This window comes from Solanum lycopersicum, chromosome 9 (assembly GCF_036512215.1).
Source record: "Solanum lycopersicum chromosome 9, SLM_r2.1".
In the NCBI taxonomy this organism is placed as follows: Eukaryota; Viridiplantae; Streptophyta; class Magnoliopsida; order Solanales; family Solanaceae; genus Solanum; species Solanum lycopersicum.
In genome coordinates, this window is record NC_090808.1 from 69,576,928 (window position 1) to 69,604,836 (window position 27,909).

The 27,909-nt window shown below is 33.2% G+C and overlaps 2 protein-coding genes and 2 long non-coding RNA genes across 7 annotated transcripts; 1 reads left to right on the forward strand and 3 right to left on the reverse strand.

The window, feature by feature from the left end:
- Positions 1 to 1,565: 1,565 nt before the first annotated feature.
- LOC101259197 (cysteine-rich and transmembrane domain-containing protein WIH2) lies at positions 1,566 to 3,289 on the reverse strand. Its single transcript, XR_183151.5, has 3 exons — positions 2,936 to 3,289; positions 2,654 to 2,831; positions 1,566 to 1,833 (listed from the first exon to the last, which is right to left on the reverse strand). It is a non-coding gene; the product is annotated as a cysteine-rich and transmembrane domain-containing protein WIH2 (long non-coding RNA).
- Positions 3,290 to 5,072: 1,783 nt separating this feature from the next.
- LOC101258900 (cysteine-rich and transmembrane domain-containing protein WIH2) lies at positions 5,073 to 7,142 on the forward strand. Its single transcript, XR_183150.5, has 3 exons — positions 5,073 to 5,430; positions 5,623 to 5,806; positions 6,829 to 7,142. It is a non-coding gene; the product is annotated as a cysteine-rich and transmembrane domain-containing protein WIH2 (long non-coding RNA).
- Positions 7,143 to 10,723: 3,581 nt separating this feature from the next.
- On the reverse strand, positions 10,724 to 17,676 carry LOC101258599 (uncharacterized WD repeat-containing protein C2A9.03). Its single transcript, XM_004247944.5, has 10 exons — positions 17,445 to 17,676; positions 16,200 to 16,342; positions 15,692 to 15,859; positions 15,513 to 15,599; positions 14,572 to 14,706; positions 14,141 to 14,251; positions 13,775 to 13,866; positions 13,592 to 13,697; positions 11,675 to 11,761; positions 10,724 to 11,313 (listed from the first exon to the last, which is right to left on the reverse strand). Exons 2-10 carry the CDS (start codon positions 16,320 to 16,322, stop codon positions 10,900 to 10,902), a joined length of 1,323 nt encoding a protein of 440 aa, XP_004247992.2. The 5' UTR covers positions 16,323 to 16,342; positions 17,445 to 17,676; the 3' UTR covers positions 10,724 to 10,899.
- Positions 17,677 to 18,810: 1,134 nt separating this feature from the next.
- Positions 18,811 to 27,671, reverse strand: LOC101258307 (aspartic proteinase 36). Of its 4 annotated transcripts, none has more exons than XR_011211530.1 (10): positions 27,457 to 27,671; positions 25,385 to 25,514; positions 25,007 to 25,254; positions 24,137 to 24,361; positions 23,170 to 23,332; positions 22,986 to 23,059; positions 22,358 to 22,445; positions 21,061 to 21,132; positions 20,019 to 20,142; positions 18,811 to 19,372 (listed from the first exon to the last, which is right to left on the reverse strand). XR_011211530.1 is itself a non-coding variant. In XM_010328621.4 (10 exons), the coding sequence occupies exons 1-9, from the start codon at positions 27,669 to 27,671 to the stop codon at positions 20,067 to 20,069; spliced, it is 1,239 nt and encodes a 412-aa protein (XP_010326923.1). In that variant the 3' UTR covers positions 18,811 to 19,372; positions 20,019 to 20,066. The 4 variants fall into 4 exon arrangements, 2 of the variants coding, with proteins under 2 accessions (XP_010326923.1, XP_004247991.2); XR_011211529.1 differs by having other exon boundaries at positions 21,061 to 21,136; XM_010328621.4 differs by having other exon boundaries at positions 20,019 to 20,090.
- Positions 27,672 to 27,909: the final 238 nt, after the last annotated feature.

The following is a 27,909-nucleotide window of genomic DNA, read 5'->3' on the forward strand; positions in this document are numbered from 1 at the left end:
TTATATTTGTTTGTTTTACATAAATATTCAAACATGTATGAAAATGGAAATGATTTTTTCTTCCAACTTTACCCCTATATTCTGATAATGCCTTGTGGCAACACTCCACTTTAGTTTTGGCTTTAATTGATTTCTTGTTTGGATGTGGTATGTGTGGACACCCTCAATTTTGGCTCAATCCTTGCTTGATCAATGAAACTTTTTGTTTTGCAAGATCTGTTAAGATTAAGGGCTTGAGACATTTTGCTAACACAACAAGTGAATGGGATTAATACATTCATTCAAATCTATATAATTCGATTTTTGTAAAATATTATGTCTTTGTTACTAGCGCGAAAGTATAATGAAATCTTAATACATTTCAAGCAAATGAACATTTTGCTAATTAATATATTTATTTTTATAGAGGAAAAAAAAATTTAAAAATTTCCATTTTCAGTAGCATACAAGACAAGAAAAAAAAAGTAGAATATAAAGTTTTGGAGTAAAGAATTAGAAATTAAAGTACACAGAACTTTAAGGTTAAGATTCGTCTTGTACAAATCATCAGAGGTACTTCAAATGCATATAGACACCAAGGCAAAGACAAGAATATATTACATTAGGTCACTAAAAATATTTTTTCTTTTTTCAATTTCTTGATTTTTTTTTTTTGTTTTCTTGTTTAATTTAGGTTAAAAGTTTTTCCAAATAAATCATTATTATCGGATTAATAATAATTCACTATTGCACGTTATTAAAGCGTATAAAGAGGTTCTACCCTTCTCTATTGTGAAATATGAAATGATTTTCCACTCATTCAAATAACAAGTTTATGGAGAATATTCTATTGAAATTCGAACAAAAGCTTTGATGCAATTTAAGTTGACAAATCGGAAGCAAAGAGGAAAAGGTTTCTAGATTTTAAGGGCCAAGTCTTATTTAGGGCCCAACCCAACATCCTAATGGGTCATCTGCTGAAGAAAATCTCAAAGGCCATTCACATAAATGGGCCTACTTTTGGGGTGGTCTTTTGAGTTTTGCTTGTCTTTAATTTTTATAACCTTTGATTGTTTTTAGTAAAGTAACAAGAAATACTCCTTTATATATGAATCTATGGCGCAAAAAAACCTATTTCTATTGCTTCTTCAAGTGTCGTATCTTCGATTTTGACAACCTATTCGGTTTGCATAAGCACAAGGATCAAGAACTAACGGCTGAGTCCAAGTCTGATTGTGCTCACCTCGACTAGTTCTACAAAATATATGTCACCTGCCCACCAACAAAACATAAGATGAAGGACTAAAGGTTTTGGCGGACTTTCATTATGGTCTAAATTAAGAAACATACTAGGCACCCCCCACAAGCCTGTTGTAGGATATACTTACACCCAGAAGATTTTACAACTTGCCAACTTCTTGAGGTATTTCACCACTCAATTGGTTATACTTTGGGCGTCTAACAAGTCAGTATAATAAACTTAAAACCCAAAAAATGGTAATCGCCCACACAGTAAATAGAAATCAGCAGCATATATAACCTAAGAGCAAGGTCGCATTCACATATAGACAACCAAGATAAAAAAAAATAAAATAGAATCTCTTGCATTGCACAATAATGTATAAATTGGCAAATAGACACTTGAATTCTCCAACCATAACAAGGTGCATCGTCATATTTAATATCAAATTATTTATCAAGGACAGTACAGGACACCAAGGACAACACAAAAAGAGAAAGTCTAGACTATGATAGAATTGGTTTAATAAACTTTTGCCATCAACACATGGCACAGATCATTTACAGCATCAAAAGCATGCATCCAAGAGACAGCAACAGCACAGAGCAGCCAAACTGCAAAAAAAAAAAATATAACAACCAATGATTAGTCCCACCGGAAATAAGAAATACAGCAAGCTCACCACTATATTCTATGAAAAATTAGGGTAGCCAAGACCACGTCCATTGTCTAATTGGTTCACTGGCACTGCGATAACTTAAACGTGTGATTAATATGACAATTATGTGATTGTTTTGCAAGATCAGTGAATTACTTATCTTACAGTGGAATGGAGCATCAATAAGGATACTCCCATGGTCTATTACAACGAAGAAACAATTAACGTGACAGTGTAGATTTCTTTGATAAGAGGTCATTATTGTCTTATTGCAGCAGCAACAGTGGAAAACCTATAGCTATAGACAAAGCAACACAAGTTATGTCTAGGCAATGCACCCACCTTCCTGTCTGAAGTAAGTTAGGGGGCGCGATTTCAGCAGCCAGAGATAAAATCGAAGGTGTGGCAAGGCCTGGACTATGTTTGCACATAGAGAAACATTCAGGCATTCTGATTGTCTCTCCTGCTCGCGTTAATGTTCAACTAGACATACAAATGATAAGGACCCCTTCTAGTTCGCGTCCAGAGCCATAGTTATTAAATACAAGTGCTCACAAAGTAAACATCAAACAGACCAATAATAATTCGAGAAATCATGTTTTGACAAGACACACCAAATCAACAAGAAACACACACATAGTAACAGATAAACAATCTCCTCAACCGCTCTACAAAAAACCAATATCAATACAGATCTCTCTCAAACAAAATCATACAAATTACTGTAACTGAATCATAACATATGAACATAAAAATTGAGTCTTTAAGGTTCATACCATCCTTCCATGAAACCAGTACCAGATTGCTGTTGTTGTTGATGAGGAGGTGGAGCACCATACTGAGGTGCATACTGTGGAGGGTACCCTTGAGGTGGGTAACCTTGTTGAGGGTAACCCTGCTGTGGGTACCCTGGTGGTGGGTATGCATCTTTTGGGTAACCTTCTGGTGGATATCCTACAAAAATTCAAAACCCCATCAGATCTAATCATCAAAAAAACATATAAAAACATCAACTTTACCAAAATAAAATCAGAAAAAAAGGAATTGAAGTGATTTACCTTGTGGTGGTGGCACACCAACAGGGGGTTGTTGTTGATTGTAGTAACTCATTGTTGAATTAATGAAGAATTTGGGTTGGATCTAACTGTAGAGAGAGTTTCTGTTGGTGCTTTTGCTTAGACACAAAGAAAGATAATGGGCTGCACAGTGGAGAAGGGATATTTATAAGGCAAATCAAAGTGGACACAACGAGGACCAGCAAAAAAGCGCATTCCAAGAAATCCTAATTTGATTTTACTGCCAAATCTTTTTCCGACTCAATTCAAATTTTATTCAATTTTAATCGAGCTGTTATATAAATATCGAAAAGAAATTGAATATTTTTTCAGTGTTATGTTTGTAAAAAAGAAATTGAATATTTCATAATTTTTTTTCAGCTATTTAACTTTTCATGTTATTTTAATTTGTTATTTTCATTAGTTATTGACAAACTGTTTACATCTTTTGATGATTTTTTAATTTAGATATGACCTACACTGTATTATTAGTTCTCCCAAAGAAAAGTTGATCAACGATTTTTTCTAGAAGAATTAATGTTTAACCTGTCTTTATTGAAATGTTTTTTTTTATGACCATATAAATAAACCTCCATAGTTTATTAAATTTTTTTAATAGCGATTGATGAAGTCATGAGTTTTGTTGGGATGCTATAGTGGGTGGATCTGTATAACTACACACTTAAAAAGGCATAATTTATGGACAAACAGATTTTAAAAATATAAACATTTTCTTCTTTTGTATATCTAAGTTTTTTTTATGAAATAGAGAAAAAGAAATTCACTTTATATCTCATCCTCTTTCATAATGCTATTTCTTTTGCTTTGTCTAAGGACTTCAAATCTTAGTGGACAACGCCTTTGGGAAGAAAAAAAAAATTACAAAGAAATAATGCTTTTGAGATGGATGAAAATTACTTTTAGAATTTGTGATTTTAAATATATATTTATTTATGCATTAGTAAGAATTTGATGAGAATTTTATAGCTCCAATGAGTCGATTATTTAAACTTTTATCTTATTAATGAGATTTTGATTTTTCATACTTAAATATTCAGATGCTTCACAATATATTTTATTTGTAAAAATTTGTTCCACATTATTTTAACTCATCCAACTAAAACTGATCGACCCTAATTTTATTACTTGTATAGTTAAAATTTGTTTTTATTTTGTACTTACTGCATCAACCTTTTTTTAAGCTAGATTTCAAATTGAATTTTGCAATAAGATGGGGTTTTTTGAAGTGTCTTAATCATAGTTAGACTTTGAGAACATGAAAACTTTTATTGCCATAAGCTATTGGAGTGGGAATGCATAAGAATGAAAAAACATGTCATGGTGCTCCACCCCTAGTCCCCTCTCCATAACTCAGCAGTGATACGGGGTGGAGTCAAAATTTTTAGTAATAAGCTTATAATATAATTAAATAACAAACGAACGAATAAGCTTACAAAAATTAAGCACCTACTATATGTTATATATTTAACAATTTGGATAAAACTTTTATTCTTATTCTAATAAGTGATTTCATAAATCGTTAATAAACTCTAAAATATACTATATAACACAAATTCCTAAAAATAATATACGACGGAGGAAACACTTTTTCTCTTCCTTTTCGATCGTGAATCAAATAATTTAAAATTTAATCAAACCTATAAAATTTTACTTCCTTTCTCAACAATATTATAAATAGGTAGTTTATTTTTATTTATTCAAATTTAAATAATTAAAAATAATTTAATTACTCATCTATAATATATTTTTAACTATAGAATTCTCTAAATATTAAATTTATTACTCTTTTTATACTTTATAAATAGATTTTCACTTTCATTATCATTTTTATCATATTAAAAAAAACTTTTATTTTTATTTTTATTTCATCCTCAATATTAATTAGTTCTTCTTCAAATCATTAATTATAATTTAAGTCTATGCACTGATTAATATAGAAAATTATTATTTTTATTTAGGAGTACTTATTTAGGTGAATATAGCCAGTCAATATATGATAATAAATTAAAATAAACATAAGAGTAATAATATATATAGAAAAATAATTTTCTGACACTTTACGCGCATCACACACGGGGTACTTTTCTAGTACCTATAACAACCTTGGAAAAGATCACATAATAAATTAATAAATTACTAAGGCCTTGTTGGATTTAACAAATTATCTCTGAAATAAATTTTAAAATTAATTATTTCACAATTACTGGATATAAGATAAAAAAAATAGAATAATTAATTTCAACTATATAAATAAATTTTGATTTTAATTATTTCTTATCCGTCTGTAGCAACAGAGTCGGAGAGTTTCTTGGAATATGCTGGGCTTAGTCCTTGTTTGACTTGCTCTATAAAACCTAACAAATAAACCCCATTTCTTTGTGCATAAGCAAAAACTCAAAACTCTCTTCAACAAGAAATTTCAATTATGAGTTACTACAATCAGCAGCAACCCCCTGTTGGTGTACCACCACCACAAGGTAAATTGCTTCAATTTCATTTTTTTTTTTGATGATTTATGGTAAAGTTCATATTTTTATATATTGTTTTGATGATTTATGGTGAAGTTGATGTTTTTATATGTTGTTTTGATGATTTGTGGTAAAGTTGATGTTTTTATATGTTATTTTGATGATTAGATCTGATGGGGTTTTGGGGAATTTTGTAATTAGGTTATCCACCAGAAGGTTACTCTAAAGATGCATATCCACCACCAGGGTATCCTCAGCAAGGGTATCCACCACAGGGTTATCCTCAACAAGGGTATCCACCTCCACAGTATGCACCTCAGTATGGTGCTCCACCTCCTCAACAACATCAACAGCAATCTAGTAGCACTGGATTAATGCAAGGATGGTATGCATCTTTACACTCGTGATGTTTTGTTATGATTTAGTTGTGTTGTTGAATTGTATGATCTGAGATTTTTTGGATTGAGTTGACTATGGATGATAAGGTGTGTAATGATTTGATTTTATCAACTGAATTGGGTGAGGTTGGTATCATCTCGGGTTTTGTTGACTAAGTTGCCGAGAGACTTGTTCATATGTGTGTGTTTTTCCTTGTTTGTTTCGAAAAGATCTTTTGATCATCAAAGGGGGAAAGTAGAAGCAAGGGGGGCTAGACCTCTAGACCTCCCCGGATCACTTTGTTGATTTTCTTTGAATGTTTTAGCGACCTGTGGATTCGATATAAGCAATCTAGGTATGTTTGGATGAATTTCTTGACCAGTTTTAGCCGAGAGAAGATCAGAGGAATTTGGACAAGAAATGTCCTTTTGGGGCAGAAGATCGAGCAATGGAATATCCCTCGTGTGTTACACATTAACACGAGTTGGAGATCCAACCAATTCTAATGCGTGAATATTTTTTATGTGCCACCATAGTCCGGTCCTTTCCATTACTGTTATCAACGCCCTTCATTTTGTCTCTTGTTTTCATTATATCTACTGATTCATCACCAGTAGCATGCAATGGAATTTTCAACTTGCTGCACAATATCATGTTTCTCATTAAAATTCTGCTCTGAATACACTGCTCAAATTGCCGGTTTAGACTTAACTTGCTTTGTCTATAGCTATTGTTTTCCAACTGCTGCTCCTATAGATAAAATAATGACCTCTTAGCCAAATAAGTCTAGAGCTAAGTTTGGCAAAGTAATCCACACTGCCGCCTTAGTTGTTGTTTCTACCTCCAATATCCTATATTGATGCTCCTTCCCATTGATCAAACCTTTAAGCTGTCGCAGTGCCAATGAACTAGTCAGACAATGATTCTTGATTCCGTGATGTTTCAGTAGCCCTTTTTTCTTTTAGCACTTTGTCATATTATTTCGAATTTCCAGTGGGACTAATAATGGTTTGTGGTATTGTTTTGCAGTTTGGCTGCTCTGTGCTGTTGCTGTCTCTTGGATGCATGCTTTTGAGGGTGTAAATGATCTGTGCCATGTGTTGATGGCAAAAGTTGATTGAATCAATTATATCATAGTCTAGACTTTTTCTTTCTGTGTTTTGTCCTATACTTACTTTGATAAATAATTTGATCTTTGATGTGCTGAAGATTCCAAAGTGTTTGTTTTGCCAAATTATAGGTGGTTGGTTATGTACAATGTGACGGATTCTATTTTTATTTTTTTCAATGTTTTGGACCTCAAATATTATATGTGAATCAATGCACCTTGCTCTGGTTACAAATTTATGCTCCTGTTGTATTAAATGTGTTGCGAACACAACGTTTGGGTTAAAGCCCCGATGGTTAACCCAAAAGTTCTTTTCGAATAAGAGTGTACACTAGGCACTATCAAATAAGTATAAGCTGAGCTGACGTGATTTTTGATAAATAATTAGTGATAATTTAAATACTTGAGAGACGATAAAGTCAGTTTGGATATAAAAGAATAAAATGAAATAAGACATTAAAAACCCCTTTTCTTTAAACTACTAGTATAAATGTGTATGCACATGGTGTGTTTTAACTTGTTTTCTTACTAGGTAATTAGTGAAGGGGTAAATAATAGGGGAGAAAATAAGTTAATTTAAGATTTTCGCACAATTTTATTATTTTTAGATGTGTTTCTATGCCTAAAACCTGAAAATCAAAAATGATATTTTTTTAACAGAGTAGTGATGCCACCAATGACGAGGAACAGATCATATAATAACACTCCACAGCCACATGCTATTGAATATTATGCTCAAAGAGCCACATGCTATTGAATATTATACTCGATATACACTATAACATATATCGGAGTATACCTAATGTTTGAAGCCATCATGTTATGTTATTCATGCTTCAAACGTTCAGACTTAATTATTTATTAATAGAGTTTTTTAGAAAAAGTGTAATGTATATAATATTGTGTACTTGCTAAGTAGTGTATATATCTTATGATGGTGCGTGCATGGAACCAACAATAAGGCAATTAAGCACTTGTGAACTCGCTCACATTGTCGATGATTTTAGAATGGAAAATTTAGCTAACTAGTCAAAAAAACCAACTTATTTAGTGATAACCTTCAGACTTTAATAATATTAGTAAACATGTCAAAAATGTCATTATTCTAAAAAAAAAAAAAATTGATACAAATCATGTTTTCTCTCTCATAGATTACACAGGCCCCTATATTTCGGTAATTTGCTAGATATTAAAGTCCTTTAATTATACTTTTTTTCAATTTCTCTCTCTAAGATTAATCCAAATAAAACGATCCACAGATTTTCAGATTTAATATATTTTTATGTTAGATTATTTTCCTTTGCTTTCGTTTCAAGATTAGATTTGAAGATTAACATTGATTTGGGTATTCATGTTTATCATATTCTTTATTATTTGCTTACTGATTTTACTGTTTTTTAAAATCTTTTTGATTTGTTGTTGTTCTTAAAACCTCTTTTAAGGATTGATAATCCAAAATTCTCTCTTTAATGGATGATTTCAAGAGTTAGTAGAGGTATCAGACAAAATAATCAAACTTCTTCTGATTTCCCATCATTTACTCTTTTTTTCACTCAAGAAATAAATAACAATGTAGGTTCCGCTTCTAAATCTATGGAGGATAGACGACGGGAAAAATTGTAGGACTCCGTCGGCGTGCAAAATCCCACATAAATTCATAACGACGAAGTTGAAGAAGATCAAATTGTTGGAGAAGAGATATTTTATTTTTTTTGCATGTTTTGTGTCTTGCATGTTTAGTTGAATTTGTTTAATAACTTTTAAGATTCAAATAAATACATGTTACAATGCGTTTGTACTATTATAGAATATATTTAGAAGTGTATATAGAATTTTGATTCTGTTATAGTTAGTATGTATTTATGTATTTCATAGATTTATTGTATTTTGTATTCTAATTTTTTTTTGTGTTAGTTATGTCAATTTAACACATATTTTGTGTAAGTGTATATGGAATTTTGATTCTGTTATAGTTAGTATGCATTTTTGTATTTCATAGATTTAATGTATTTTGTATTCATAGATTTGAAAGTGTATATGGTATTTTGATTCTGTTATAATTAGTATGTATTTTATATTTTATAGATTTATTGTATTTTGGATTCATAGATTTGGAAGTGTATATGAAATTTTGATTTTGTTATAGTTGGTATGTATTTTTGTATTCCATAGATTTAATGTATTTTGTATTCTATTTTTTTTTTTTGTGTGTGTGTGTCTGTGTTGCATAATTATAAAATTAATACTCCTCATATTATTTTTGTATTCAAACTAAAAAAGGTAAAATGTTGGAGTTATTAAATAAATACATTATTAGAGATGTTAAGAGTTCTTTTTGTATCCAAGTTAAAAAAAATGTATGCATTTACAATAGCCCTTGCATCAAGAAGTATAAAACATCTATTGAAACATGAAAAAATTTGAACAAAACTGTATTTTTCATAGTTCAATGTAGTCTGTCAACATTTATATATAAAAAATAAATATTGAACCATTAAAAACAAAACGGCCAATCAAAAATCTTCGAACAATCTATTATCATTTTTCGGAATCAATAACAAAAAAATTAAACAAATCCAAGGAAAATAATATTTCTTACGTCGTTCATACTATATATAATTTTCAATGATAACAGAAGCCGTTTACAATTATTTACAAATTTTAATATCAAAATTTTATAATCAATTAGAAAAAGATTAAGGATGAAGCAATTAACTAATACATGATCAAATTTGTATTCAATTAATTTAATCAAACTCCCGATAGAAAAATCTTTCTCTACGGTTGTTTGTCGATGATTTTGTTGTTCTATTTCGTTAAAAATAATACTCAACAAACTAATTTTTTAAAATTAAAATATATTAATAATCGATAATAAGAGTACTCATCAGCTATGGAGAAGACCGATTAGTGTTTAGATTTTAAATTTTGTAACCGCTGATATTTTCAAGCTATTCTTCCTTTTTTAAAAGATTTTTCTCCCCTAAATTTCTCCTTTTTGTTATCTAATAATTGTATCCATTCAATTAAAACAAATAATAAAAATTTAAATAAAATACATAATAAATTAAAATTTTGATATTTTTACTAAATACTGAAAGTGTTGACATTGATCCTATTAAATGTTAAAATATTAACATTTTGAAAAATTTCTCTTTTAGAATTGCAGCTCGCAATGCTATCGAAGCTGGTGAGTTTTCTATTTAATTATGTAAATATTCGTTTTATAAATTTGTTATTATTATTTAAAAAAATCATGAAATAAACTTTTTAGGATTCGATGGAGTTGAGATTAACTCAGCAAACAGCTACATAATTGAACAATTTTTTAATATTGAAGTCAACGATAGGAGTGATGAATATGGTGGGAGCATAGAGAATCGTTGTAGATTTGCTCTTGAAGTTATAGGAGCAATTGTGAATGAAATTGGAGGAGATAGAGTTGGAAGAAAACTCGGAAAAAAAGACTCGAACTCAGAAGCTCTGTTGACTTATTTGGCTAGTCAATTGACTAAGCTCGGAGTTTTATATCTTCATGCGTTCGAGCCAAAGGACGAACCTTGTCTTCAATTTATAAGGAGGTCATTTAAAGGAACGCTAATTGCTTCAGGTGGCTATAATAAAAATGAAGGAGATGTGGCTATTTCTGAAACTGTACTTGTAAAATTTCACTGGATATATTATTCGAGATTTGTGGTTGGTGTTATACATGTATCATTCCAGATATCATTTATCACTAACTTTAGTATCCCTGTAATAGTGACAGAAATATACTGTCCTTTTATATCACTTTGAACAAAAATTTCAAAGTACAAGTTTAGCAAAATGGTACATGAGAGAGATTGTATATAACCAGAAACAAAGTTCAATCTCAAGGTGTAACTGTACATAGTAATGCCAAGATCAAGAACTGATATAAAATAATCGGGGACGAATTTGTGCAAAATATTGGGACTCAATGTGAATGAACTGTAGAACCCTTGGGTTGAAGATTACACGAACGAATCAAGATATCTACAACTACGCCTTCTGTTGTATTCTAGCAAGCTTCCATATGTTCGATCCCAGATACCAATGTAAAGAGATTCGTCGTCTGGGCTCAGAGATACCCCTGATATCTCACCAAAAAGATCAATTTCCTGACGTTTCTTGTAGTCTGACTTGGTACCGTAGATATGGACAAAATCTGCAGGTTCAGCCACAACAAGGAACTGTCCATCGGATGAGAAACGGATAGATCGAGCAGCACCGATGTTTCCCTTCAGAATGGCTGTAGACGAGGATAAGTTTCTCAAGTCCCAAATTCGACATGTCTTATCTTGATTCCCAGTGGCAAATGTACGCCCATCTGGATGCCACGCACAAGCAAAAGAGTAGTCTAAATGACCAACGATTGAAGCCACCGTCTGTTAACAGTAAACAAGCTGCCTTAGATAAGATTTTGCAAGTTCAGCAAATGGGAAACTCATACGAAAGCCAAAATATGGAGAGACGTCTCTGAAGGAAAAAGAAATTGAACTTGGGAATAATTTTGCCAAATAATGGCCTCACCACAAATATAGTAACTATATTGACCTATCATGATTCAGACTTAAAAAACTGACAGGCTGTATTTACATAATCAAAAAGTTGAACGTCATCCGATTTTGCTGTAGATTCAGAATAACTGAGCTAAATGTATTCATTTCCCTCTGAATTTAATGATCAATACAACTATCAGAGTGAAACAACAGACTAAAGAAGGTAATGGTAAAAAAATTATAATACCTTTCCATTGCGGGAATCAACAAGTAAACCATCTAGATCATCCCCAACAACAGTAAAAAACTTGCAATCTGGGCTTACCGAGGTGTGCTGCATCAATTACCAGTGAAATAATAAATACATGAGCTCATGAAGGATGCAACTTCAAACAAAATTGAAATATCTGTTCACATAAAGAATGTAGACAGGAAGAAATAATTCTTAATCCGGATCAAAATTGGAGAGAAATGAAAATCTATTACGATATATCCCCTACTTGTTACTTTCTTATAATCTCTGAGGATATGCGATTCAAACTGGATGACGGACAAGGTCCTGAGTCCAATTAATAAAATCCTTGCTTATTAATTGCCAAATCTCATACTAGACTGAAGAAACTAGAGGAAGTTGAATGGAACTTCTTGATAGTAGACAACAGCCTGTGGGTTTCCACTATCTACATGCCAGTTCATCCCTCAAGTAGGGGGTATTATTATCTATGGACGTGATATTCTTCTATCAGTGTAAGCAAAAGAAGAGCTGAAGATTCTATAACAAAAGAAAACGCCACTCGCACTTGGCAACTAGAAAAAAAAAAGCTTTCTATTTATGATATGAATACCTGGTTGATTGAATCAACATATGATGTTGGCTTATAAATCTTAAAAGAGAAATGAAGTCCAGAGAGAGGCAGCTTGTTGATGATTGATCTCAACTTCAAATAAGAGGAAATATAGATCCAAAGGTGTTGTAACTACTTATATGAAGTACAAAAACTACTACTACAACAACAACAACATACCACTATGTGCGTTGATGATGACTGACTTCAGGCAAATGAAAAAACTTCAATAACCCATTGAAGCACGACAAAATAATTGCTCGCTAGAAACAAGTTCCGAAGTTAAATAGTAGATCAACAAATACAACCATGAGCAGCATACAAGTTAAGAATATGAACATGAAATTGAGCATAAAAGAGTATCTCAGGGGTATTCCAGAATGTCAGAGCAAAAAAGGCAATCATGTTGGCAATCTACTATATAATAAGTTGCACCATCAGCCACAGCAATTGTACTCATTGCAAATCTTTATAGCACTGCCAAATCTCAAATATTCAACCCCCCATAAATTGGTCCTCTAAGATGAAACAAATGAGAATGATGGGATTTATCTTCAAACGCTTGGCCTTCATCTAGCCTATCTAATCAACCAACAAACTCAACCTGAATGTATAAAACCCATTGAGGTCACTCAGATACTAAAAGCCCCTTGTTGGGATGTCACAATACAAGGTCGTACAAGAAAGAATTATTAAATAACCACTTCCAGCCTCAATTTAAATCAGAAAACTGCAGTCCATCTAAAGCCTCATATTAGAATTGCATTTGATTAAAGAAAGAACTTACACTAGAAATTCATGAAACCATTCTATCCCACTAACACCCAATACATGAGAATGTTGATGATGAAGAGGAGAATAATGACAATGACCAGTTTGGAACTTTTCCACAACCTGCCAGTTCTCTTATTTGAAAAAGCAAGTATATTTATACTTCACGGACAACCAAAACTACTCAGTAACTAATGATAGGAAATCAAAAAAAGCAAAGAAGTGTTATATGGTGGGCTATTTGGAAAGAGAGGAATTCAAGATGGTTTGAGAGCTTAGTGAACAGTATGCAGAAAGTTAAACTGAACTGATGCCTTTTTCTAGTTTTTTGGTGTAACCAGCTATACTCAAATGATACAATCTTTATTATTGATGTCCTAGCTCAATCTAGTCATAGTGAAGTGAAATTGGGAGTACATTTGTATATAAGGTTTCAATACAACACATATTGTTTTGTGGTATATTACAGAGTTACCAGGTTCAAAAAAAAAAAAAAAAGCAAAGAGAAGAGAACAAAAATTTGCAGCAAAAGCACGTAAAAAACTGACATTCACTGGCCAAGGGAAGCGGAAGTGGTTCATCTGCTGAAACTTCTCCATGTCATACACCCTCACACCACAGTCGTTGTTGGCTGCCATAAAACGAGGCCCACAACTGCACAATGTTCATACTTAATTCCATCAATTGAAGTTTCAAGCAAGCTCAACAGCTGATTATGACATTCATACTACCTGACGCTTTCATATATCTCAACGGCATTTGTGATAGCATTATCCTCATAAGTGGTCCTCGCACAGAAGCTAACCCCTGGCTTATCCAAACTCTGCAATATTTGAAATAAAGTAAAGAAAATACCACAAATAATGCAAGGATGAACATAATAATCAGTAAGACTAAATCGTTTAATAGCTCATAATGTTAAGCCAACCATTTAGTACAGACATAATAGCTTCCAGTAAGTTATAGCCACGTTATTTAATAATTAGATGGTGGGAGAGAAAAGTAGATTTTCACTTACACTGCAAAAGCTCTTTTTAACTGACTGGCTAGTCTCAGATATTAGCAGCCATGAAGAGAAGGAAAATACCCCAACTTACCTTACAAATGAGCTCTCCTTGGAAGCCTCCAGCAACCACAAAACGGTTCTTCACCGCCATTGTGCTGATTTGGGTCAGTGTCAGACCCTCTAACAAATTTCCTGCATATTTCTAGAGGACCAAAACAACAGAAAGTATAGGTAAAAACGAAACAGAAAGAGAAGAAATAGTTATAGACCTAATGAAGCAAAGAGAAAAATGTTTTAAAAGGAAAAAATGGGGATAAACTTCTTTTTCCCTCCTGTGTTGAGGCGGGGTACAGTCAGGGTATGTGTCTCATACCCCACAACAAAGCCAATAAATCAGAGTACTGAAAAGGCATTGCACATAAGAGACATTTTTTCCAGGCTATATCACGCATAAGAGGAGAGAAAGAAGCCAGAGCAAAGCAAAACAAAGTAAAGGACCATCACTAAATACTTTTCAATTACCTCTGTCGGTACTATACGTCCAGAGAAGTTGAGAACTTCTGAGAGGTTGCGGGAAATTGATGACCAATGCATAAGAGAATCATTTGAAATCAAGTACACATCATGTTTTGAAGTTGCCCAGACCAAGTTTCTTAGCTGCAAACAAGAGGCATAAGAAGTGTCATTGAAAGATCTCCGCATAGCAAATTGAACCCACCCAAACCCAAAAAAGTTAGGTGACATATATCACAGAAAAAAAATGAACTTTGAAACTATTACTAAAGATGCTAGCCCCCGAAAGCATCACATATGTTATCTAACCACTTACAAGATAACAATTGACATGAATAGCAAAATAGAGATATAATTCATTTGGAAACCTAATCACTCTTACGAGTTTATCTATCGCTGGAGGAACAAAATAAATGGCATCTTGTTTTTATTTGAATATGAAAGGAAAAAAAATACAACACAAGAAAACCGTGTCAGGCATAGAACAGGAAAATTTGTAAGAGTGATCTTTCTCTTTAACTCTTTTTCTTCTTCATGCTGATTCCCATAGAAAGAGTCCAAAATAAATCTCTGCTGTAGCATTAGGAATCCAGCGTTTTAGACATTTGGCATGTCAACTTTAAGTAGGTGAGTATAACACTAATCTTTTAAAATTCTAAAGGATAGAGAAACCAAAGCATCTTAATCTAAGATATTGCAGACAGGAAGTGCCCTGAGTACATCTGTTTTTTTACTCAATCAAGATGACAATGATGTTACTTCCACTAAAAAGTCTTCCTGAGTTATAAAAGCTAAAAGGAATTCAAACTGGAAGTAAAGTAGGTCCTACACAGCAACCTGAGATGAGTATTCATCGCATCTAGAAGTTAGGACAGGGTTACACAGTATATCCAGCATCTGCAGCACGGGCTTATCATATGGTATGCTTAATATACAGAATAAATGCAGACCTGAAAATGGAGTATCGTAGGCTTTACGGATCTTGCATTGTAAAAGAATTCGTAGTAGTTACCACCCTTCTCCACTTGTTCGCATACCTGAAAATGTGTAAATGACCAGCAATGATGATAATTTTACCCAAATGGAGGCCTTTTAGCTCAATGAAATATAGATATTGCAGTGCAGAGACCTTATCCACAGCTTCTCCTGACAAAGGGATGTTCTCATAGTTTCTGTACTGTTCGAGCCTCGTCAATCTGTAGCTTTGCCTGGTTACATTCAATCCCTCCCATGTGATACCTTGTATATCCTTCCCTTTTCTTGCTTGTGCAGCTGATGTATCAGTCACTTTTGTTGGCTAAAAAAAATATCAAAAATGCCTGATTTATCCCATAATGATATCAATACATCCAGGTAGCTCAAAATACAAATGATCTATCAAATATAAATAAATCTGACTTGACCAACCAAATTGGACAAATGAAAAGAAACATGATTGGGTCAATAGTTTGCCTACCTTGAGTGTTCAAGATTTGTAAAAGAGAAGAATATTCACAAACATGGACCGTTAGCGCAACATAAATATCAACAAGGAGACAAGTCTAAAATATGCTAAAGCAATAATCAGCTGAGCTACAAAAAACCAATGAGGAACTAATGTAGAACAAGAGAACATTTCAAGTTATGTTTTTACTAACCATATCATCGTCATCAAGGTTTATCTCCTCATTATCGAAGTCCCCCTCAAATTCATCACATGAATCAGTCCCCTCCCGGTCATCTGCCATGTAATCCAATTGCTCAACCCTTTCAATAGGCATCCCTTCCCAAACCTTTCAACCTGCATAAAAGAAAGTCAAATAAAACCCAATACATTGTTCCCAAATAGAACTTGTCGATTAAACTTCAAAGCAAGTCCCAAAAACAGAACAAAGGGCAAAGGAAAAAATGGGGAACATTGAAATTCTTCACAGGAAAATGCATTAAGAAATCCCGCAGACAGACAACCATGAAAAAGGTATAACATTAGCCCTCCCACCATCTCCTACCCCACCCCTAAAAACTTCTACAGTTAAACTGCTATGAAAGATTCTAATGCTGAGTTATCATCAATGTTAGTATCAATACATCTCTCTGAAATAAACAACCCTCACTCAAAAAGTTTCACAAAAATAAAAAGAAAAAAAGAACATTTATTTTAACTAACAAGAAACTCCTAAGAGTAAAAAAGCATTGAAGAACACAATGTTGTGACTATCATCAATTCTACAACCTTTTTTTTTTTTTTTTTTGACAGATTGCAAAAACCAGAAAACCATTCCACAAAAGAAAAAAAAATCTTTATATCACCCAGAGAAACACCTAATACTAAACCACAAAAAGTATGATGCTGAGATTACTGCTAATAGCTCCATAAACCCACGTTAATTTTCAATTCTACTAGTAATTACCTATCACTTGTCATACATAGTCAAACCCGGAAAACCATTCTACCAAACAAAATAGTAGAAAAGGTCTTTCTTTGAACTCCACAGAACCAATACACAAACAATTGAACACTTAAATGCTGAGATTACTGATAAAAAGTAAAAACTCCATAAATCCAAAAAACAAGAACACAACAAACAAAGAAATAGTAGAAGTAGAAGAAAATACCTTTCTTTGAACTACCCAGAACCAAACCAAAACCAATGAAAACTATAATGCTGAGATTACAGCTAAATCCTCCATAAACCCATAAAAAATAATAACAAACAAAGAAATAGCAAAAATAGTAAGAAAAATTCTTTCTTTGAACCACCAGAACCAAACCAGAACAATTGAACACTCTAATGCTGCGATTACTGCTGAAAAGCTCCATAAACCAAACAAAACAAATCACAACAAACAAAGAAATAGTAAAAACACAATCTTGGAATCTGTGCATAAGTAGGAAAACTAACCAAAAGATTGTCTTTTTTCTGGATCAAAATAGCTCGTTCGAAAATACCCAAAAAAGATTTTTTCTTCTGCTGCTGCAATGTATAACTATTATTATATATATGTGTGGCTTAATTTGCCGCTATGATGCATTTCTTCAAGTTTGGGGTATATAATTGTGCAAGTGTCTAGGCTTTTTTTTTTTCCATACATATTGCAGTTATATTAAGTATTATTTTTATTTTATTTAATGATAATCTAAGAGTGTTCATACAATACATTTTTAAGTATATTTTTGAGTTTTGACTCTATTTTATCTTTTTTATTAATAATTATTAAAGATCACAAATTTAAGTTACGATATTATATTAGACATTCAATAAATTAATTGAGCTACATACTTTTTAATATATTTTAGATAATTTTGATCGACTTAGTCTAATTGATGGCCTTTTCCATGATTAAATATTGGATTACTTGGTCCTTTGGTAATCAAGGAGTAAGTAAACACAAATGCATGACTATTACCTCTAATTTAGTGTAAACGAGAGAAAAGGTCCAAATTTGTCTCGGTGTAATTAGAAATTATTTAATTCCATTAGTTCTCTAAGTATAATCATGATTTTAATAAGATTTTTTAAAGTAACGTAACATAGTATCTCGAGAGCAAATTCCAAGAGTCTAGCTTTTCTTCTCACAATAGTTTGTTAGCAAGTCACGTATTTTTTGTTATTATCAAGACTTCATGAAATATATAACAAATTCTATTGTCTAAATTCTTCAAGGAAAAGAGAATAAATTTATTGTTTGGTCGAGATTAAAAGTTAAGGGTGCAAAATTAAGACACCAAATTTAGGTGCTATGAACATTTTTGTTAGGTGCTATGTACCATACTTATCAATCATACCAAAAATGTTGTCTAGCTAACTCATCATGAGTCATGACTAGTCTTCTCTATCCCCACACCACATATATACATCTAATATAGCAACACATTTGCCAGCTTCATTTGAAATATGATATGATTGACCCCACATTTGGGACTGCTAATATATAGTAGTAATTATTATTTCAATTCTTTAATTTGAGTGCAACACCTCTACTAATTATTGAAATGTTGCATATACAAATGTCATAATCATTTTGATGGTTGTTCTTGGAACAAAGGATTTATAATTGTATGGATGTAACCAGTAAGAACCTTAATAATGATTTTGATCTAGAAATCTAAGTATCACACTATCAAGAAAAAGAAAATTAGAGTTGTTTTACTTGATATAAATTTTTCATATATTAAGAGTATGTAATATGTATAAAAAAAATTTATCAACATAGTCGATATGTTAAGCAAAAGATAAAAAGCGCATATCAATGCAGTTATACCAAATGTCCAAACAACTCAAAAACTATAAGATATTATAAAAAGACAACACAAGAACAAAAGTGTCTACCCATATATGTTGCTAGAACACAACCGTCCATATTTTTGAAGAGTCCGAATTTTGCTCGTAAGATTATGTACAGAGATCTATTTACATCATGCGTTTTACAACCCAACTTCATATAAAAATGGAGTGGTCTATTAATTGTTCTATAAAGCAAACAAAAAGGCACCTTCCCAAGTTCAGTATCTTAGTTTTCCTGTCATCAGCCAATCATGTATGTAAAATATGCACACTCCTACTTGATATCCAGTGAATTGATGTGCTGTGTCCATACTTGAAGAATCCCTTTCAGTATAAATGCTTCTTAACCTGCTGTGTCTCAAGTACTGGAAGCAACTATTCATGTCAGCTTTCCCCGTTAAATAGTGAGTAGTGCAGCAGAGCTACTAATAACAACAAGGTTAGAGCCATTTGAGCAGTCAAACTAGAAGCACCAGAAAGGGAATGAGCTCCTACTAAATGTACTGAACCAGTAATTTCATCCTTCAATCCGATGCTCGACGAGCCTGTAGTAAACCACAAATTAGATTTTGATGAGTTGGTATGGAGACTAAATGTTGGAGGCAACAATATGATAGATCTCTTTAAACTCAATTTTCAAGCAGACCCGCAGCATCATTCAGTTTGTCAAATGTAAAGGAGTTACTGATATTACTAGAGATGGTTTCTGTAGTGACAGGCACTTGTCAATGTGAAACTCAGATCAACTGCACGAGTAGTTCCCGTTTAAAATTTCGTTTACAACATCGGAACCGGGAAGCAGCATGAAAATGTAATGAGAATCCCAACGCTAACCAGGCACAACCTATAGAACTGCCGGGAAGTATATTATTACCAATATCCCATTGTCAGAACTCAAAAGGCATGATTTTTCTTCTTTTCTGGTGCGTCTTTAAAAATGAACACTGGAGTAGCTAATTTTCCCGAAAAAAGTATGAGCTCATAACCGGAAGACTAGAATTATTGATCTTTTCTTTTTTAAAATACAACTATATTTATTAATCATTTGACCTCCAGATTAATCAATGAACAAACTACCCAAGTCGGAGAATTTTTTTTTCAGGATTAGCAGAAATCAACACAAACAGAGAAGCACGACATCTAATTGTAATATATCAAAACATATTTAGGAGTCAAAGTAGTACAACTTACAGTTATATTCGGTCCAACCAATGGACTGCTTTACAAGATCATACAACACTAGCTTATTTGAAAGAACCAAATCTGCAAACACCAGTTTACTTCAAGGCTTCATAAGTAAAGAAGACATCATTTACTGCAAATAACAATTATCATGTTTAAGTACAGAAAGGTCCAAGAACACCTAAGAGCATGATTGAAAGAAGTCACGTGCATCTTCAATCAGATAATCATAGCATACAATACTATAAAAAGATCTTGGAGAGAACCCGAGGTTAAAACACACTACAATAGAATGGAAAGAACGGCTACCAACAATGTCAAAATACTTACTTCCTCCCTCCAATTTGCCCACTCAGTCTATCCCAAAAGATTATTGTTGTAGGCCCAACTGGACAAGCAAAAATGGTTTCGAATAAAGGTATTTTTCGTTTTTTATGCATATTTAGCTTATGTAGATCTTCCTTTAATGTTAAATGCCACATCCAATTAAGTACCGCCAAACAAATTAGGACGGAGGAAGTAGAAATAGAAGGTAGTTTAAGATATCAATAGAGTTTTTACAACAGACAGCAACTGAGGTCTCATATGTTGGCATTCCCTCCACAATCATTTGGTAAACCACGAAGCGAACAAGTGATATAGCTATGTTTAAGTATCGAAAAGAAAATGATGACTCTGACAATGATGGTCATTAAACATCAATGCAACAAGAATGTTTCAACAGTAACAATTTCCCAAGAATTTGGAATGCATTGAGTTGCAAAAGTCAAAAAAACATCAACTAGGCGAAAATAACACGCCTTAAGTTAGCCATTAACCATGAAATTATCATCAGTAAAACCTAATAGGAGATATCAGAAGTACATAAATGGACGAGAGGTACAGCACAACCGAATTATTTAAACTGTCAGCGAGGATATTCGTGAAAGTACTGAGTTATTATACGCTGCCACCAAACTAAATGGAAAATTAAACCAAACTTCCTCCAGTTTAAAGACAGACGGATAATTTGCAATCAAAACAAAATGAGCAAGAAGTAGGAAAAACACACCTCCAAAAACCGTGAGGTTCCATTTGTCACGAGATAGACTGCCACTATTCTGCCATCCGATGCAAAATAAATCTTCCTAAAAAGAATAAATAGGAATCAAATCTCCTGTTGTGTCTAAACAAAATATATTGAAGTAATAAATAAGTGTGACCAACAATAATATGAAATGACTGGTGGGAAGAGCGGCAGTTGTATAGAAAAAAGGGATGATCCACTTTGATTCTATTACCACTTCCACCACCTAAACTGTAAATGCTAAATTTATAGAAAAATTGAGTGGCAATCAATTTCAATACAAAAATTACGCATCTCATTATACAAGAAACACATTATCTACACTAAATCAATTCATCGAAGACATGAATGTGTCCTGCTAAATTGGTTTTATCCAACATAACAATATGGAGCATGTAATGCCACAGTTCCAACTTTCACAATCTATCATAAGCAAAGAAACAAGCATCTTTTATCAATTATTGCAATAGATCAAATATCCCAACAAGATTCTTAGGTGTACTGAAAGTTCAATAGCTGACACCAAAGAAGGAATACTGCAAAGGGCTTTGCGCCTTTTGGCAACATCTCTAAGTACCAAAAAGCTCCACTTGAATAAAACTTTGCAAATTTGGAAGTGGATATATCTGTAATAAGTTACGAGGCGAGCATAATATAATCTGATTATCTCTCTTGATGTTGATAATTGAATTTTCCTTCTTGATGGGTGAAGATCTTGTAGCAAAGATGATTGAAAGATGGAGAATTTTCTTCGAGGATGATAAAATAGATGGCTTGCTGACCCCAAATTGCTTACGCTTGAGGTTTAGTTGCTGCTGTAGTTGTCGTATGTCAGCAGATGGCTATGCTTAGACAAGTTGATATAAACCTATGCTTCAGAGGAATTGTTTGCTTTAATTTACAGCTATTAGTTAGGAATACCGAATGGACTGAGGCGTATTGGTTGTAGATAGGGAAATAAATTGAAGCATGGAATCTGCCTATATTGCTAAGACATCATGTAACTGAAATATGTTCAGATGATAAAAGAGAAGTTGCCGCCTATTGCAGCTCAGTAATAAATACGCTCTACTGCTTTGGAATTATGCAACATTGAGCAATTGACAGTATATGCTTCCAACAATCTGTTATGGTCCTAGACTGATCATGTATTATAACTTGCCAAGTCTATTACAGAAAGACAAAGACTCCAAAGCCACTACATTAATAAGTACCAAGCAAAAATAGAATTTGAACCATTTAATGAGAAAATAGATGATTAGTAAAGTAAAAAAATACTTACGAAAGGGAATAGATACTCATGTGGACGAACTCTTAAAGAAAGAAAATTTTCAAAATGAAAATTGACTTGAGGGAATCCATCATCAACACTGCAAGTTGAACACCGAAGTTGTATTTAAGTTAATGAATTTGAAGGGCTCAAGAAACTGCACATACACATAACTGCAAGAGAAACCTTAGAAAGCATGGTAGCTTGTATCAAGTTGGTGCATGTTTTATAGATAATATACAATTATACATATGGAAACATAGCTTCTTTAGAATCCAGAAGTGCGAAAAAATTTCAGGGTAATGATTGGACTACATATAGACCAGGCTGAAAGAATGAAACGTAGAAGTAGAATTGAACAACGCTTCCATTATCATCGTATTTCCACTAAATAGATAATCAATGTGGCATTAACGTAAACAGCTTTATCTTGACTTGAGATAGAATTGGCAGTCACTATACTTTTAATCAGATAAAAAAATTAAGACCCATCTTTAGAAGTACAAATATAATGTAATTTCCAAATGCCACTGTTTCTGGATAAGCCAATGTCAATCATAAAGTATCTACCTATTGAACGAATTACACAGATAATCAGCAGACACAGCAAAAAAGCAAATCCACGCAGTATGCACCATACCTTCCAGAGTATCCAAAGCATGTATACTCATCATTAACTGTACGCAATCTCAGATCAGGTTGCCAGGACAGTATCTAATAATAATTTAAAATATACAAATGCAAAAATGTTAAAAAAAAACATTTATGATTCATTTTAAAAACGGAAGGACCTCCAATTGGATTAAGAGAGGATAGCTGACTACCTTTTTCACTAGTGGCCCATAAATCACCTCAGGAAGATAAGCCAAGGTTGTTCCACTGTCAATAATAACTCCCTTGTTCACTCCATTTGTAAATACTTCAGCAGAAAGGTTTAGAAATTGAAAACCAACTTCAACAGCTGTCATATTGACATTGTAGTGTTGCCTAAATTATATCATGATAATGTCAGTACAAAGCATTAACTTCATCTTGATTTTTTGCCGAACTAAAGTGCAGATAAGGTGATGCTGAATTACTCACAAAAATTTGAAAAGAGAAGAATGTTTACTGGGAAGAACAGTTGTAATAGAGATCTTATTATAGTTAAGGGTTTTGATAGATATACAGGGAGATAAACAAAAACGAAGACAGACTAACAGTTTAAGCCACATCAAGTAAACTCATTTATTGATATTTGCACATATAGGAGATTTAAAGAACCATGAAATAGTTCAAGTTACAAGGGTGTTCCTCAGACGGATCAAATGTACATGGTTCACACCATTGGAAGAAGCATAGAGGATATTACCTATCCACTCCACCATGGCTATAAGAAATTCTTTTAGTGAAAGTTTTTTACTTCGGCAAAAAGGATCTTACTGTATCTATTTCCTTGACTCTGAATCTAAACGCGAACCAAGTTCTCTGAATTCAAAGGACAGACAACAAGTAAATGACTTAACTAATTATATCTTCCAGTAGAAGGGAGTCTAAAAATAAGCAAGTTTCATAAAACAAATGTTCACAAGGTCCCTAGATGTTACTCAAAGTCAAAATCAAATTAGCTGGAATCTTTGAAGATAAACTATAATGCAGAATATAGTAGAGTAAAGGATCCTCTGTTTCATTTTTTATTTTGTTATTTTTTTGAATCCATTTAACACATATGTTGATTAAAATATTAAAATCCACAATATCTGCATTGAAATAACTAAAATATAATAGAACCTAGCAGGAAAATTCACATACTGGTTCGGTACTAATGGTGTCATGGTTACTTTTGGTTTGACAACGTTCCCAATGGCAAATATACCACCACCATTTACACCATCCAAGCAATGAGCAAACATTTTCTTCACTTTTCCAGATGAAGCCAGCTGGGAAAGCATGGATGAATTCGATTTCCCAAATCCCAAAACCCCATCAAGAGCGTCATCTGCGGACCTTAGATCTACAGATTGTGTACCCCCACACCTGCCCAAACAAGAGGAAGAATGTCAATAAACTAAACCTAAGAGAAAAATAACAAATATAAATGAAAATATGCCACTAGATATCAACCCAACATAGAGGTAGTTCAACCAAGCTTCTGATCTGTTTAGTTTGAAATGTACTTTTGTCAAATGTAGTTTGAGAAAAAGTACTGTAGAACTCCTGTTTAATATTATAACAGCAGTTTGCATTTGGACGATCTTTCTGGAAGTGTTTGAGTCAAATTACTAAAAGAAAAGAACATCTAAAGAATCACTTTTCAATTCGTACTAACAAAAAAGATGGTTTCAAATCTCTCCTTATCCACTCCAGGCCCACCAAAAATATCTCCAAATTCCTGAAAGGCTGAAAAAGTATAGTCTACAGAATGTTCTGCTCTGCAGAGAAGGAAAATAAGGCTAAATCCAAGTTAAATTATGAACAATTCAAGAATATAAAAGACGAGGGCATCAAGTAAAAACTGAAAACAGAATAAGACCGACAGCTAGGGTTGTTCAAAGTTTCTTCGTAGGACTTCTCCTTTAACTAATAAGGATCTAGACAGCAAGTTTCAGTTAAGGATTATATGATTTCAACAAGCAACTGAAGTTGGTCCAGTTCTCAGAATACATCCAACATACATCTTACCCAAAAATTACAGTTCCATTTGTTGAGTTAGTTTGGAGATCACCAGACACCAGATCATATTGAACAACGTCCTCCACAAAGTAGCCCATACTATAGCTTCCATCTCCGTAATTTTCATTAAAATAACATGAATTATTACCATAGCAGCCTGATACCGAGCCTCCATTTACGTCCTTGCAGAACTGGTGTCCACAAGAAATTAATTTACCAGAGAGAGAATCCTTTCGATTGTAGAATGCTAGCTCCAGCTGCCAAAAAATATGTTTACATTAAAAGGGAGGAAGAGCGCATAACACATCAAACTTCTCTTTTTTCTGGGAGCAAGTAAATCCATAAAGCTGAATAAGGATATACAATCAGAAAACGTAAGAAACGTACACCATGATATCCTCTTCTGGGGCATTGATCGCATCCAACACAGTTAACCCACATTATGTCGCTTCCGGTATCCACTTGCACATAATAATCATTTGATGGTGTTCCGATTCCAATCTTAGCATAGTAAAGCCTAAAATATATTAAGATTCAGATTACAACTACAATAGCACGCATAAAATGACCCAACATGGTAAAAAGGTAAGGTTTTCCAGAGAAATTTACTATATAAGTTATATAGTTTGTGTCAAACTGAAACTTGCACAAAAAGTCCATAGAATCATTCTTCAATAATTCAAGAACCAAGGTTGTAAGCCTTAGCACTGAAATACTATTTTCAACCATGGACTTCTATGCCTGCACAAGATTATTCAACATCAACCAACTTCTTAAAACTAATATTTCACTACATGAATAGACTTTTGTCAAATATTTACAAGCTAGGGAATTTAATCATCCGGGAACTTCAAGGAAACTTTGTCAAGTCAACCAGATATTCAAAATCAACAACAACAACGACCTACCCAGTGTAATCCCACAAGTAGGGTCTAAGAACAAGTGTGTACACATACCATACCCCTACCTTAAAAGGAAGAGAAATTGCTTTTGATAGACCCTCGGCTCAAAACAAGAAATTCAAAATCCAAAGCACTAATCAAGTTTCTACTAACATATTTAAGAAAATATTTCCAGTCACCACCAAAATAAGCATTAATATATCCCTATCATATCATTACTGGGAAAACATATATACTCAAGCAATTGCTCTTCAATGAGATGATTAGCTACCATGGTCCATGAACTCCAAGCTTCTCAACCAGTTACATTCCCACAATGTAGCAAGGTACAAGAAACCACCATCATACAAGTGCCAACTTGATGCTATTCACCAATAGAATTACAAATTGTGTTCAAAACTCCCAGAACAGTACAATAGTTCAATAGCAGTTTGGATACCATCTTTGCAATCCAAACTATTATTCTTTTCTTTTACAACTTTGCCACTAAACTCAACTAGACTTTAGAAAAACCCATGTTAAAAAATAAACTATTTTAGCAAATTAACTGTCAAATAGCAACAACTTGCAAACTCATTCCTATTTAACAAACCAAAACAATCAAAAGTATAACATAACATAATAGAAGTCTATAACTAAAATGGATTAGAAGACATGTAACACCACATTCAGGTTAACTTCCACAAATAGGAGAAAGTAACAAAATATAAGCAATAACACTACATGCAGTAAAGCCCAAAGTACAGTGCATCAAACTAACAGACTAAAGTAGATGTGTTATACTTCAGCCTCAACTATCAATATTACAGATACACCTTATATAACATGAAGTTTTCCTTTGTTAACTAGTCTCTTAACATGTGTAACATGCCCATTGCAAGGGCGAAGACAGAGGGGTGCGAGGCATTTCAATTTGTCAAAAATTATTATTTTTTTGAACAAGAAATATTATACTATGTGGAAAGGAAAAACTGATTTTTTTTCTTGCATATATATCTGTTAATGTATCCCTTTAGCATAAGTTCTTCTTTAATCCCCTTGTTGAATTCTTGGCTCTACCACTGCACATACCCATATCTAATGTACAAGTATACAAGCCTAACAGTACAAAATTACTCCCAACAAGTAAAAAGAGAAATTCTTTTTAATCCTCTTGTAGAATCTTGGCTCCGCCACCTCACATACACATACCTTATGTACAAGTATGCAAGCCAAAAGTACACACACAGAACAAAAGTAAAAAAGAAGTTTTTTTTAAATTCCCTAGTTGAATTCCTGGCTTCATACCTAATATACAAGTGTGCGGGCAAGCTTTTGGCGCAACTCGACTAACTACACAGGACTCCTAGCACCCACTAGTAATAGGTACCAGGTAATCTACACAGGCTACGCAAATGGGAAAAATCACTAAGTGTTTTTTGTTGTGATGGAATTAAAATCAAATACAGTTCTCTGGTGCATACCTAATGTACAAAATATGCAAGCCTAAAGTACACACAGTACAATAATTACTCCCAGCAAGTAAAACAAAAAAGTATATACATAAGAAGTGCATACCCGACGGAATCAGGACGGCCGGTGCCGCCGATAGGTAGGTCGACGCCGGCGAGAAGTCTGAGATGGCGCTTTTCATCATGGGCTTTTAGGGCAGTGAGAGTCCGTTCAGAACCGGAAAACTTGTAATTCACTTTGATTACTCCTTCAATTCCCCCATTTGCAGTTCCAATAATCAAAATGAAGAATAAAAAGTAACCCAATTCGAATTTCACCATTATAGCTACTCCCAAAAAGCTCTATTGTTGAAATCAGTAAGTGGAAAGTGGGATTGAAATTTAGGAATTGGGTGTTGACTGTTGACCTCTGATGGATTGGTGGAGGTCGTAGTCTTCTATTGGTTGTTTTCGAAAATGGAATTTTGGTACTAAAATCAGAAGAGACCTTTTCGTATTATATTTCCCAATATACCCCTAGTGTACCAATAGTTGGTTTTCTTAACATCTACGAAGCCCA

Bases quoted from the DNA above. Each gene is read 5' to 3' on its own strand.
- LOC101258599 (XM_004247944.5), bottom strand. From the start codon at position 16,322: ATGCCTATTGAAAGGGTTGAGCAATTGGATTACATGGCAGATGACCGG. The intron at 13,867-14,140 runs GTAAGTTGGGGT...CAAATATTGCAG, and splicing joins AAGGAGAGCTCATTTGTAAG to AGTTTGGATAAGCCAGGGGT. The intron at 11,762-13,591 runs GTCAGTTTTTTA...TAATTGATGCAG, and splicing joins GCTTCCCTTGGCCAGTGAAT to CACACCTCGGTAAGCCCAGA.
- LOC101258307 (XM_004247943.5), bottom strand. From the start codon at position 27,671: ATGGTGAAATTCGAATTGGGTTACTTTTTATTCTTCATTTTGATTATT. The intron at 25,515-27,456 runs GTATGCACTTCT...AATATATTTTAG, and splicing joins GGCCGTCCTGATTCCGTCGG to GCTTTACTATGCTAAGATTG. The intron at 23,060-23,169 runs GTAGTCAGCTAT...AATTATTATTAG, and splicing joins ATGGGCCACTAGTGAAAAAG to ATACTGTCCTGGCAACCTGA.